The sequence below is a fragment of the Rhinichthys klamathensis genome, unplaced genomic scaffold (genome assembly GCF_029890125.1).
Source record: "Rhinichthys klamathensis goyatoka isolate OS25496 unplaced genomic scaffold, OSU_Roscu_1.1 h1tg000606l_1, whole genome shotgun sequence".
NCBI classification, from domain to species: Eukaryota; Metazoa; Chordata; class Actinopteri; order Cypriniformes; family Leuciscidae; genus Rhinichthys; species Rhinichthys klamathensis.
Genome location: NW_026607061.1, coordinates 333833 through 347500, shown reverse-complemented (window position 1 = coordinate 347500; position 13668 = coordinate 333833). Strand labels below are relative to the sequence as shown.

General features: G+C 43.4%; 1 protein-coding gene across 2 annotated transcripts in view; it reads right to left on the bottom strand.

Moving 5' to 3' along the window:
* Window positions 1–13668, bottom strand: part of rasgrf2a (Ras protein-specific guanine nucleotide-releasing factor 2a) — a 56914-nt gene that overhangs the window by 28423 nt on the left and 14823 nt on the right. For both annotated transcript variants that reach the window (XM_056240719.1, XM_056240720.1), the window contains exons 6-12: window positions 11212–11291; window positions 10690–10883; window positions 10441–10550; window positions 9578–9696; window positions 8140–8300; window positions 767–833; window positions 487–623 (exon numbers count right to left, since the gene is read on the bottom strand). In XM_056240719.1, the coding sequence (XP_056096694.1) occupies window positions 487–623; window positions 767–833; window positions 8140–8300; window positions 9578–9696; window positions 10441–10550; window positions 10690–10883; window positions 11212–11291 (868 nt within the window). The remainder of the gene's footprint in view (window positions 1–486; window positions 624–766; window positions 834–8139; window positions 8301–9577; window positions 9697–10440; window positions 10551–10689; window positions 10884–11211; window positions 11292–13668) is intronic.

Sequence of the window (13668 nt, the reverse complement as noted above, 5' to 3'; positions counted from 1 at the left end):
ACCTTTTTGGGCCTTTAAAGTGGTAGTTGTGTAGCTGTCAATAGAGGGACAGAAAGCTCTCAGATTTCATCAAAAAGATCCAAAGATGAACGAAAGTCTTACAGGTTTGGAACGACACGAGGGTGAGTAATTAATGACAGAATTTACATTTTTGGGTGAAATCAAATTGGACAATTCTTATTTTTTTATGAAATACTGCATTTTACTATAAAAAATGTATACGTATACAAATTCTTGTGCCTCGTAATCTTTAATCAAAATAACATCTCTTCTCTGCCCTACATTTGCTCTTGTTCCAGAAGCCGTTTTACTTGTATAGGCGTCACAATAGGGAAGAAAAGTCTATCGCAACTTCCGTTCCAAGTCTACTTTAAACATTACGAGGTTGAAGAATAATGACACACGGATGCACGGATGAATGGTTCACAATAAGAACTATAACATGCATTGCATACGGACGTCCAGCATGTAGCGTGTAGACTGTACCTGGCTCACGTCACTGGTCCAGGCAGCTTTCTCCTGCCGAGACGGAGCCAGCAGAACCACAGAAAACGTCGGACCATCGGCCGGTTCAACCACTATTTTAAACTCCAGACGATTGAATCCCTGACCGGCAGCATTATCTGAGGAGATACGGAATCAAAATGAACTCTAGTTACTTCTTTAATAAATGTGCTCATTGCTATAAGGTTTATCTTGGATATTTTGCTTGCTTCGGGTTGTTGGTATTGCTATGATTTATATTAAGATCTGACGTCACACTTACAGTCTTCATCACTGGCGTCCAGCTCCTCGATAAGCGTACACTCTATCAGAGACACCGTGCCTCCTTGCTGTGGTTTAGAGGAAAGGTACTCAGTTATTTTATGCATTTGCATTGAACGGTTACAGTCAGGGCTTGACATTAACACCCGGGTGTATTTCAGCAGTGGCGTGTTACTCCTACTGGCCATTTTGGCGGGTTGAATTTTACATATAATATATACAGTTTTCAATTGTAGTCTTTTAAGGCATCTAAAAGGATAAACTAAGTGAAATCTAGTGTTGTTAAAAAAATCGATTTCTCGATACATATCGATACTGAAATATCTGAAACACTTCAAATACTCAGTTTCCGCAGAATAGACACACAATAACAGCTGCTCTCTCTCTCTCTCTCTCTCTCTCTCTCTCTCTCTCTCCGTCAGTGAGTGACACACAAACCCGCCTCTCTTCACTCACTCGTTTAATTTGCTCCGGATGAATATTGTTGGTGTTACAGGGCTTTCATTTTTAGCGTGGGATTGAGCGTGTTGTGCATATTTGTACTCATTCCCGCAGATGTTGTCCTCACACCCAAAGTGCGTTCACATAAAGTCGTCTCTCAGTGCTAAATTGAGTGCTTTTTCGCGGCTTATTACGCTTAAACTGTCAAACACACACAAAATAATGTCAAAATGCTGGTCTTGGCAGGTATTCATGTAAACACAGTCAGTCATGTTTTAAGTGAACGTAAACAGTTGAGAAAGAAAACGCATGTGTAATGGTGCGTTCACACCGGACGCGAATAGGGCGTCAGGCGCGAGTGATTTCAATGTTAAGTCAATGCTAAGACGCGTTACGCACGTAAAAAATTCCTGCGGCGCGAATGAGGCGTAGAGCGCGGCGTGGTAGACGCGAATATGCCTCATTCGCGCGTCAAGTTCGCGCGAATGGCGCAAATTTAGCATCTGGCGCGTTAAGCGCGTATGTTTTAAGTAGTGCTTTTTGTGCATTCTCGCGTTTGACGCGAATTCGCGTCTGCCGCCCGAGTTGAAAAATCAGAACTTCTGCGTCAGTTCGCGCCGCGTTAACCAATCAGGAGCCTGCTTGCTGCTGTCACGTGGTGAAGTGACAGTTTATAATGTTATTTTATGTTTGGCCTCAATAAATTATTTTGTAATATGACAAAAATGCTTGGTGTGCAAAGCAAATCTTTCACATAAAAACTCGATTTCAATATATGAGAGATACTCATTTTGTATTGAATGCTATTTATTCCATATCTAGATTATATGAAACATTATTATTCTAATGTAAAGACAACAAACACAATTTAGTGTATAAAAACTTTTTTTTTAAATCACAGGACAGGTTTCACTTTTGGAGGCTGGCTCCATTTATTATCAAAACAAAAATAAATGACAGATTAGGTGGGTGCGGGCGAGGGTGAACCTCGCGCCGGGCTGTAGAGCGCTGGCTCGACGGGCATTGACCACTCGAGGCCGAGGCCTTATACGGCCTACGCTGTCCTCGTCAGCGTCCTCACCGTTAGGTCCACCAAACCTAGCTCCTGGAGCAAATTGTGAAACTCCTGAAACCCTCCGGAGGGTCTGGTGGACCCGAGTACAGCGACAATGTCCCCTACGCAGCTGTTCTCTTTCATAGGTTCACTCAACGCTGCGGAAAGCGCAGTGGGATATTCTCTGAATGTGCCGATTGTCTGAAGCCTTATAGAATCACGCCAATTCATTGGCTGATGGCGTCCGCGCGATTTGGCTCCGCCCCGACGCTCTTACGTCGCATCATTACATATTCGCGCGTGCGCCATCTGCTCCTCAGATTTCTCTACCTTCAGAACGAAGCGGTCACGTTGCCCTTCGCTCGTGATTTTTCTGAGCTACATCTAAGGATTATTCTCGGCACTTCTGCGACTGTTCAAGCGGAACTCTGTTTCTCCTTACGGTGAAGTTGCCATGGATTACAGACGCTGTACGCCGCCATGTGCTCGTTACATCGCTAACGACGACCCACACAGTAAGTGCGTTAAGTGTTTGGGTTTTTCACATGCACGTGAGGCAGTTATAGGATCGTCTAAATGCAAATTCTGTTCAAATTTGTTGCTCAAAACCCTCAAATCGCGGCTCACGGTCTTTGAGAGGGAATCATTCGTCTCCCCCTGTCGCGCTCCCGAGGCCTCTCGAGGATCCGCGACATGGGGTTCGGATGTAGAGCTTGAGGATGTGGAGTTCGAGCAGACGAGCCCCGCTCTTTCTCTCCCTCCCTCCCCTCGGCACGCACGAGGCATGCCAGTCGAATTTTCACACGATTATTTGCGCCCCAGCCCGGGAGCACGCGACGCGGTTTCTTTCGGGCTGGAGGATATACTTTTTACCGAGGCTTCCGACTCCAAGGATTTCGGGCCTACCCTCGCCGACGAGGTTATCCCGCCGAGCGGCCAGGAAGCGCGGCCTACTGCGGCCTACGCGGAGCTCGTTGACGTGCTTTCGCGCGCTACGGAGAAGCTCACTATTGATTGGCCCGACGAGCCACGTGAGTCTCAGTCGTCGAAACTCGACGAAAGGCTTCTCAGTGGCCCTAATTCTAGGCCTCAACGGAGGAAGCTGCCATTTTTCAGTGATCTGCATCATGAGATCTCCAGATCCTGGAAGCAGCCTTTCTCTTCGCGCCTCACTAATGCGGCTGCTGCTGATTTTACCAACCTGGTAGGCTCTGTGGAACAAGGCTATTCCGCCATTCCGGCGATTGAGGAAACTTTAGCCGACCATCTTGCTCCGTCGTCTGCGCCGTCCTGGAAGTCGCGCCCCCTCCTCCCTTCTAAAGCATGTAGGACTAGTTCTTCTCTCATTGGGAAATCTTACATGGCGGCTGGACAGGCAGGCATGACCCTGCACACTATGGCCATTCTTCAGGCCTACCAGGCGGACGTCCTGAAGGAAATGGACGAGGGCGACGGCGTGACTCCTGAAGCGGTCAAGGAGCTTCGTAAGGCTACGGATTTAGCCTTAAGAGCCACCAAGCATACCGCACGCGCTATAGGTCGCTCTATGGCTGGTTCTGTTGCGGTGGAGCGCCACTTGTGGCTTACTCTCACGGAGATCCGTGACAAAGAGAAGGTTTTCCTCTTGGACGCCCCCATTTCTCAAACAGGGTTGTTTGGTGAGGCGGTCAACACAGTGGTTGAGAAATTCCGCTCCTCCAAATCCCAATCGGCTGCGTTCAGACAGTTCATGCCCAGGAGGGCTAGGGAACCTTCTGCACCTACCACGGTTTGGGGAGCCCGCGGTTGAGTCGACAAACCGACTGCTCCGGCGGCCCAGAGCCGTTCCTGACCTTCCGGTCAGAAAAAGGAGAGCTCCTCTGCTTCCTCAAGGTTGGGTCAGACCGCACAAGCGTTTCTGCCCACCTCCCAGCTCTCCTTTCCTCGCCCTGTCACCTTCGCCACTCAGAGTGTCTCGAAGTGCAGGTCATATTTCACCTTCTCTACTCAGTCCGGTGCGGGAGGAAGAAGACGCTTTCTGCTTTCTCCCCTCACCCCCCACACTCTCTATAACTGCCGGCCGCATCCTCGGAGGCACTTTCCGTTTTCCTCCGGAGCAGGCGGATCTGGTCACCATGACCCCAGCATCGATGCCTCCCATCACGTGCCAGGACGCCGATGGCCCTCCTGCACAGTCAACCTCTTTACTCCAGGAGCGTCAGCACGGCACCCTCACTCAGGTATGTCGTCTGCATTACAACATCCCTCCTCCTCTATCACATTTCCTTCCAGAGTGGGAGCGCTTACCAGGGGTATCGTCTTGGGTTCTTCGCACAATTCGGTTCGGCTACACTCTTCAGTTTTGCTGCAATCCCCCCTGTTTCAACGGGGTGTTTCCTACTGTAGTAGACAGCGCCACTCAGGCTTCTGTACTTCAGCGGGAAATCTCTTCCCTCCTTCTCAAAGGAGCAATAGAGGAGATTACTCCAGGGGAAACCGAGCGGGGCTTTTACAGCCGTTACTTCCTGGTCCCGAAGAAGGGCGGCGGTTTGCGTCCCATACTGGACCTCCGCCGACTGAACTTCGCCCTTTACAAAGGGAAATTCAAGATGTTGACGCTGAAAGCTATCATATCTCAGATTCGGCCAGGGGATTGGTTCGTGACGATAGACCTAAAGGATGCTTATTTTCACATCCAGGTTGTACAGCGACACAGGCAGTTCCTCAGGTTCGCCGTTGGAGAAAGGGCGTTCCAGTACAGGGTCCTTCCCTTCGGCCTATCTCTGGCCCCGAGGACATTCACAAAGTGCATGGATGCAGCTCTGGCCCCATTGCGGCTCCAGGGCATCCGTGTTCTAAATTACCTGGACGATTGGCTTATTTTAGCCCAGTCCAGGAAGCTAGTGGCCCACCACAGAGACATCGTTCTGAGTCATATCCAGTCTCTCAGTTTGAGGTTGAACTCGGAGAAGAGTGTTCTTGCTCCGGCTCAAAGCACTGTTTTCTTGGGGGTGAACATGGATTCCGTTCTCATGCAGGCCCGCTTGGCCCCTGCACGGATTTCCAGCTTGATGACATGCTTGGCTCGTTTTTTGCTAGGCCATCATGTGTCTGTGGGCACCTGCCACACCTCCCAACTGACGTTCAGGAGACCATTGCGAGTGCTAGAGCCCCTTCTACAAGGAGATTATATTCTTCCAAATGGAGGGTGTTTGAGACTTGGTGCTTAGCACATGATAGGAGCCCAGTTAACTGCCCTGCTGGTTCAGTACTGGAATTCCTGCAGGAGAAGTTTGCTGCTGGAGCAGCCGCTACCACTCTCAGAGTTTATGTCGCGGCTATTGCAGCGCATAGGGAATCGGATGAGATTCCCCTGGGCAAATTAAGGTTAGTTTCTGCCTTCATGCGTGGGGTGAAGAGCCTGAAACCGGCTCGCTCCCCTAGAGTTCCCTCATGGGATCTTTCTGTTGTCCTAGAGGGTTTGACGAAAGCCCCCTTTGAGCCCTTGGAGTCAGCTCCGGAGAGGATTCTGACTCTCAAGGTTTCTCTTTTGTTAGCTTTGTCCTCATTAAAGCGGGTGGGAGACTTACAAGCTCTTTCTGTTAGCGAGTCTTGCTTGGACTTTGCCCCTGGCCTAGTCAAAGTTTCCTTGAGGCCGAGACCAGGGTATGTCCCCAAGGTTCTTTCCTCAACTTTCCGCTCACAGGTAGTTAACCTTAACGCTTTCCACCCTCCTCAATTTTCGTCTGAGGAAGATAGGAAGCTTAACTTGCTCTGCCCAGTTCGTTCACTTAAGATATATGTAGACCGCTCAGGCGGTTGGAGGAAATCTAACCAGCTTCTGGTTTGCTTCGGTGCTAGCCGCCGTGGGCTTGCTGCATCAAAGCAGAGGATTTCTCACTGGGTCACAGAGGCTATCTCGTTGGCTTACGGGGTGCGTGGCTTGCCTTCACCTCTTAGCATTAAAGCACATTCCACCAGAAGTGTAGCATCTTCTCAAGCTCTTTTCAGAGGAGCACTTTTGGAGGATATTTGTGTTGCGGCAGGCTGGTCCTCTCCGCACACTTTTGTAAGGTTCTATAGCTTGGATCTTGACATGACCCCGGGTTCCCAGGTTCTTTCTGTTTGAACTCATTTCGGTCGTTGTCTCTTTTATCTACCAGTTATGAAAGCGCTCTAGCTTGGCGAGTTTGGTAGTCCGTTCCCACTGCGCTTTCCGCAGCGTTGAGTGAACCTATGAAAGAGAACGTCTCTGGTTACTTGTGTAACCTATGTTCTCTGAATAGGGAACGAGACGCTGCGTTAGCGGCCAAGCTCCTCGCGCTGCTGACAGTTTCTTTTCGGCAGAGAAATCTGAGGAGCAGATGGCGCGCGCGTGAATATGTAATGATGCGACGTAAGAGCATCGGGGCGGAGCCAAATCGCGCGGACGCCATCAGCCAATGAATTGGCGTGATTCTATAAGGCTTCAGACAATCGGCACATTCAGAGAATATCCCACTGCGCTTTCCCGCAGCGTCTCGTTCCCTATTCAGAGAACATAGGTTACGCAAGTATTCAGAGACGTTTCTGCTCTCCAGAGCATATACGAGCGGTGACTCTCTCGAATAATGCTAATGCTAATGCTTGATAAACATCTAAAAAGATGGCCGCCAACGGGTTTCAAAACTTTCGCCTCCGGATTTCGCCTCTGACACGCGTAAATTTCGCTTCAAACTTTTGTTTTTATCCGCGTCAATTTCTCCATTGACACGCGAATTAACACAAAGTGGTCAAGCGTATAACTAGACGCGTCAGGCGCGATTTTTTTTTTTTTTTTTTGAAGTGCAAAGGTTTTTAATAAATGTTTTTTAACAAAGGTCTTTTAAGTCCAAAGAAACAAAACCACAAAATAAATATAAACATAACCAGAAACCAGGAACACAGAGGGAAACATCCAAGGACAAATCCAAAACAGGGGTTACAACAACAAGCAACAAGGGAAAACAACTCGTCACCTTTTTTTTTTTTTTTTTTTTTTTACAGTCAAACATACATACAAACCAACATAGTGCAGCAGTGAGCAATCTTGTAAATCCATAATTCCAGAAGTGACATAAAAGTGATTTAAGTGTTTGATCTAAGTGTGTATGTGAGCGGGTGTGAGTGTGGGTATGTGTATGTGTATGTGTGTGTATGCGTAAACAAAGTAACCATTTATTATCTATTACCATTGTCATTACCATCACCACCCTACTCCCCACTACCACCACACTGCCAATATTGTGTTGGTCGATTTTTATTTCCATCCTACCTCCTATGTAACAATTGCCATTGTCAATCCTGCACAAAATAAAAGATGATATAAGATATAAGATAACCTTCCCCCACATCTCATCAGTCCCTATCTTTTCCTAATTTTTTTTTTTTTTTTTTTTTTTTTTTATGTGCAATGTCTAAGGTGCATTAAAAGAGGGAGTACAGTGCGAGTACAGTCAGGCGCGAATTTGACGCGCTATTCGCGTCCGGTGTGAACGCACAGTAACAGTATAATGGATCCGTGCGTCGGGTCTTAAAGTGACAGTAACCTAATATTCCTGCTGCTAAATATCTATATGGCAGTTTTTTTTTACCATGGTATCGATGTCAAAATTGTGGCCAGTGAAAGTGCTGAGTGGCTAGTAACTTTGGAAAACCACTAGTCACAGTGGTTGGAGAGCAAAAAAGTTAATGTCAAGCCCTGGGTACAGTTATAGTTCACCCTGAATTGATCTTTTCAATGAAGATGGACAGACTAAATAAGAAAATATTTGGGATAGGAACAACATGAGGGTGATTAAATGAGATGAGAATATTTTAGGGTGAACTTTATCTAAGATATTCACTTTGAGTCTTTAAATTGCTAAGCTGTTCAGACTCACTTTGAGCAGGTGCAGTTTGCCGCCGGATGTACGTGTGCAGATGAGGAAGTGTTTAGTGAACAGAAAACACTGGCGTTCAGCTTCTTTCCTGAGCGACAGCGAGCCCAGACGCACCTTACTCAGTTTACCCTTCTCCACAGAGGGCAGCTGAATCAGAGAGCCTACAGGAAACACACAATCACACACTCTTTACCGAGCGGAAGGAGAACATTAAAGACAGCGTTTCAGGGAGAGAGGGCAGCGCTGTCTCATCGAGAAAAGCTTCTCTACGAGACATGATGAACTAAAATGGCACATTCGGTTTAATTAGAGCACATTCACACCGTCCTGTCAGTGGGGAGCAGCGCTGAATGAGATCAGTGTTCGGGTGGAGCTGAAACAAGCATACACTGATATTCATACAAAACTAGTGACTGACTGCAGCTAAGCTGTTCAACTTTTAATATAAATAAAGAAAAACATTCATTTAAAATAAATAAATAATACATATGTATTTGAAATAAATCGATTTTTTATTTTAAAATGAATACATTTATATTTTTTTAAATACATATATTGTTATATGTGTATTATTTTTTAATAATGTTTTATTATAATATATTATATTAATTTAAATATATTATATTATATTATAGTATTATATTATAGTATATATTATATTAATTTAAATTATTTTAAATTAATCCATATTTATAAAAAAAAGAAATTTATTTTAAAACAATTAAAAATATTATATTCTTAAATAAAGAATATTAATATAAAATAAATATTTTTGTATATAGTGTTTTGTATACATTTCTTTGTACTTTTAAATAAATACTACATATTTATTTTAAACAAATATTGTATTTTTATTTCAACTAAAATAGTATTTTTGCACAATACATTTATATATATATATATATTAATTTTTTAAATAAGGAATAGAAATTCTAAATACATAAATAATACATATTTATTTACATTTAAAAAAATATATATACATATTTTTGCATATTTTTTTGTAAACATTTCAATATTTTTTAAATACTTATTTAAAAATAAATAAATAATACATATTTATTTTAAAAAAATGTTTTATTGTTATTTAATATATATATATATATATATATATTTTTTTTTTTATTATATATAATATAATATATATATTTATAAGTATTTAAAAAATATTTAAAAAATACTAAAAAATATTAAAAAATATTAAAAAATATTAAAAAATATTAAAAAATAAAAATAAAACAATCCTTTATTTATTGTTTCAAATAAATAAAGGAACAGTTACTATGGCTCCGCTGGTAGAGCCGGCACTAGCAATGAACAGCAGAACACACAGGATGGAAATCACTCATAGAGGATTAGGGGTAGAAATTAGTTATTTGAAAAGGATGTGTCCTGAAATCAAGACATCTCGGCTCACACCCATAATGCACTGCCTCACCCTGCCGTATAAACGTCTGACTGGTGTCCAGCAGAATATCACAGCCCTCCACGATCATTCGCTCGATCGCGAGGTTCTTGCGGATGTTTTCTGTGTCACTCACTTCATCATGCATCATTCTGAGGAGAAACATGCAAACACATCTCAATATATATATTACATATATATATTATACATTTTAAATCTATTTATAAAGTTAGGTGTTTGGCAATGTAAATGTGAATTGGACGATATTGAAGCAAGTCAAGTGTGGTCACATGAATGTTAAAAATGAAATTCAAAAGCCCAGTTTGCATTTAAAAGAATCACTTTTTCCATAGAGGAAACTGATGGGGCTTTTTGATATCAGAGTTTCATGTTAGAATAACATTACAAATAGAATTTAGTAGATGATATATATGTTAATTATTTTAAAACAAATATTTTTTTTTATCATTTTACACATATATAAATTAGAAAAGAACAAAATATTATAGAAAAATATATAATTTAAAAAAGAATATTATTGTAAAATAAATAATACATATTTATTTAAAAAAATAATTTGTATTTTTAAATAAAAAAAATGTTTTTATAATACATGTTTATTTTTATTTTGTATCATTTCAATTTGAATTTTTTTTTTTTGTTAGAATTTAGAACATTTAGAATCTTACTGGTGCTTTTTTACAGTTTGAAGCAAAATAGAAGAACGCCATAAAGAACGTTTAATTCTCTAGTTCTATAATCTGGTGCTTTAAAGAACATTTAAAGGTCCATACACTGATCTGAAGATAATAAACAATAATAAATTGAATAGTAATAAAATATAATAAAATGAATATTATACCCTTTTTTAGATTTCTTTTAAAGCTTTTACTCACTTGGACAGTTCCTCAAGTTTGGATTTGGCAAATTCCAGACTCCTGCGCTCGACATGTTCATGAGGCGTGTGTGCGAGAAGCTCGTGAAGGGTGATGATGTATCGTGGGATCTAATAATAAAGGTAATAATCAACAATTAAAACACTCATTTTTACACAATCAACCACGGTTAAAAGAAATGCAACATGCAATACTCTAGAGCTACTACTGTTTGTTAGCTGGCACACTGCTGAAAGGTCAAAGGTCGACCTGAAACATGGGGTAGGTGAGGAAGGTTTCCAGCATTCGGCCCTCACAGGCAGCGTTTGCTTCATACTGCTTCAGGAGCTTGTCAAAGTCCCGGTTCTGTTTACAGTTGGCCAGAACCTGCAAACTGTACTGATGGTTTCGCACAAACTCCTGATAAATGTTCAGCATTGGCAGCAAGATGTCGAAGAGATCAGCTGAAACATGACAGTTTGGTTTTTAGACATTTTCATTATATATATATTTATATATGTGAAATTTGTCAGAGAAAACTGTGATATATAAATGGTCATGGCCACTGGAAGAAAGTCAAATAACAAATTTATTTTTGTCTCAGCCAAACAAAATATGACAGTAATTTTTTTTTTTTTTTTTTTGGTTATTGCTAATTTTTATTCTATGTGTGGAGAGTCGAGAAGCGCTTCACTGCATGTCGTACTATGGTTGTGTCTGACAATAAAAAATAATAAAAAATAATTCAATTTTAATTGAATAAAAAAAAATATGCAGCTTGAACAAACTCACCTAAAACTAAGGTTGGCCAGTTGGCTATCCGAGCCTTCAAGCCTTGGTGGAATATCTCATGGAGAAACATTATCGTCTCACTTACCGATAAAGAAAAAACAAAGAAGAGAAATGCATGGTGCATCAGTTTCAAAACAGATATGTTACTTTCAAAACAGTAGCATTAATAACATTGATGTGCTCAACAGTGTGCCAAAATTTGAAATAAAGAACTGTTGAATTGTTTTAAAGTGGCCCTGTTATGCTATTTTAAATATTCCTACAACAGGTTTACATGCATCCAAGGTTTACTCATACATTGCCTGCCGTTCTGCAAAACTACTCTGCTCTGATTGGTCAGATGCCTCAGTCTGTTGTGATTGGTCTACTCTGCTCTGATTGGTCAGATGACCCAGTCTGTTGTGATTGGTCTGCTCTGCTCTGATTGGTCAGATGACCCAGTCTGTTGTGATTGGTCTACTCTGCTCTGATTGGTCAGATGACCCAGTCTGTTGTGATTGGTCTACTCTGCTCTGATTAGTCAGATGGCCCAGTCTGTCGTGATTGGTCTGCTCTGCTCTGATTGGTCAGATGACCCAGTCTGTTGTGATTGGTCTACTCTGCTCTGATTGGTCAGATGGCCCAGTCTGTCGTGATTGGTCTGCTCTGCTCTGATTGGTCAGGCGGCCCAGTCTGTTGTGATTGGTCTACTCTGCTCTGATTGGTCAGATGGCCCAGTCTGTCGTGATTGGTCTACTCTGCTCTGATTGGTCAGACGGTCCAGTCTGTTGTGATTGGTCTACTCTGCTCTGATTGGTCAGACGGTCCAGTCTGTTTTGATTGGTCTACTCTGCTCTGATTGGTTAGACGGCCCAGTCTGTTGTGATTGGTCTACTCTGCTCTGATTGGTCAGATGGTCCAGTCTGTTGTGATTGGTCTACTCTGCTCTGATTGGTCAGACGGTCCAGTCTGTTGTGATTGGTCTACTCTGCTCTGATTGGTCAGATGGCCCAGTCTGTTTTGATTGGTCTACTCTGCTCTGATTGGTCAGACGGCCCAGTCTGTCGTGATTGGTCTACTCTGCTCTGATTGGTCAGATGGCCCAGTCTGTTGTGATTGGTCTACTCTGCTCTGATTGGTCAGACGGCTCAGTCTGTTGTGATTGGTCTACTCTGCTCTGATTGGTCAGATGGCCCAGTCTGTTGTGATTGGTCTACTCTGCTCTGATTAGTCAGATGACCCAGTCTGTTGTGATTGGTCTACTCTGCTCTGATTGGTTAGACGGCTCAGTCTGTTGTGATTGGTCTACTCTGCTCTGATTAGTCAGATGACCCAGTCTGTTGTGATTGGTCTACTCTGCTCTGATTGGTTAGACGGCTCAGTCTGTTGTGATTGGTCTACTCTGCTCTGATTGGTCAGATGGCCCAGTCTGTTGTGATTGGTCTACTCTGCTCTGATTGGTCAGACGGCCCAGTCTGTTGTGATTGGTCTACTCTGCTCTGATTGGTCAGATGACCCAGTCTGTTGTGATTGGTCTGCTCTGCTCTGATTGGTCAGATGACCCAGTCTGTTGTGATTGGTCTGCTCTGCTCTGATTGGTCAGGCGGCCCAGTCTGTTGTGATTGGTCTACTCTGCTCTGATTGGTCAGATGGCCCAGTCTGTCGTGATTGGTCTACTCTGCTCTGATTGGTCAGACGGTCCAGTCTGTTGTGATTGGTCTACTCTGCTCTGATTAGTCAGACGGCCCAGTCTGTTGTGATTGGTCTACTCTGCTGATTGGTTAGACGGCCCAGTCTGTTGTGATTGGTCTACTCTGCTCTGATTGGTCAGACGGCTCAGTCTGTTGTGATTTGTCTACTCTGCTCTGATTGGTCAGACGGCCCAGTCTGTTGTGATTGGTCTACTCTGCTCTGATTGGTCAGACGGCCCAGTCTGTTGTGATTGGTCTACTCTGCTCTGATTGGTAAGACGGCCCAGTCTGTTGTGATTGGTCTACTCTGCTCTGATTGGTCAGATGGCCCAGTCTGTTGTGATTGGTCTACTCTGCTCTGATTGGTCAGACGGCCCAGTCTGTTGTGATTGGTCTACTCTGCTCTGATTGGTTAGACGGCCCAGTCTGTTGTGATTGGTCTACTCTGCTCTGATTGGTCAGACGGCTCAGTCTGTTGTGATTGGTCTACTCTGCTCTGATTAGTCAGATGACCCAGTCTGTTGTGATTGGTCTACTCTGCTCTGATTGGTCAGATGACCCAGTCTGTTGTGATTGGTCTGCTCTGCTCTGATTGGTCAGATGACCCAGTCTGTTGTGATTGGTCTACTCTGCTCTGATTGGTCAGATGGCCCAGTCTGTCGTGATTGGTCTGCTCTGCTCTGATTGGTCAGATGACCCAGTCTGTTGTGATTGGTCTACTCTGCTCTGATTGGTCAGATGGCCCAGTCTGTCGTGATTGGTCTGCTCTGCTCTGATTGGTCAGGCG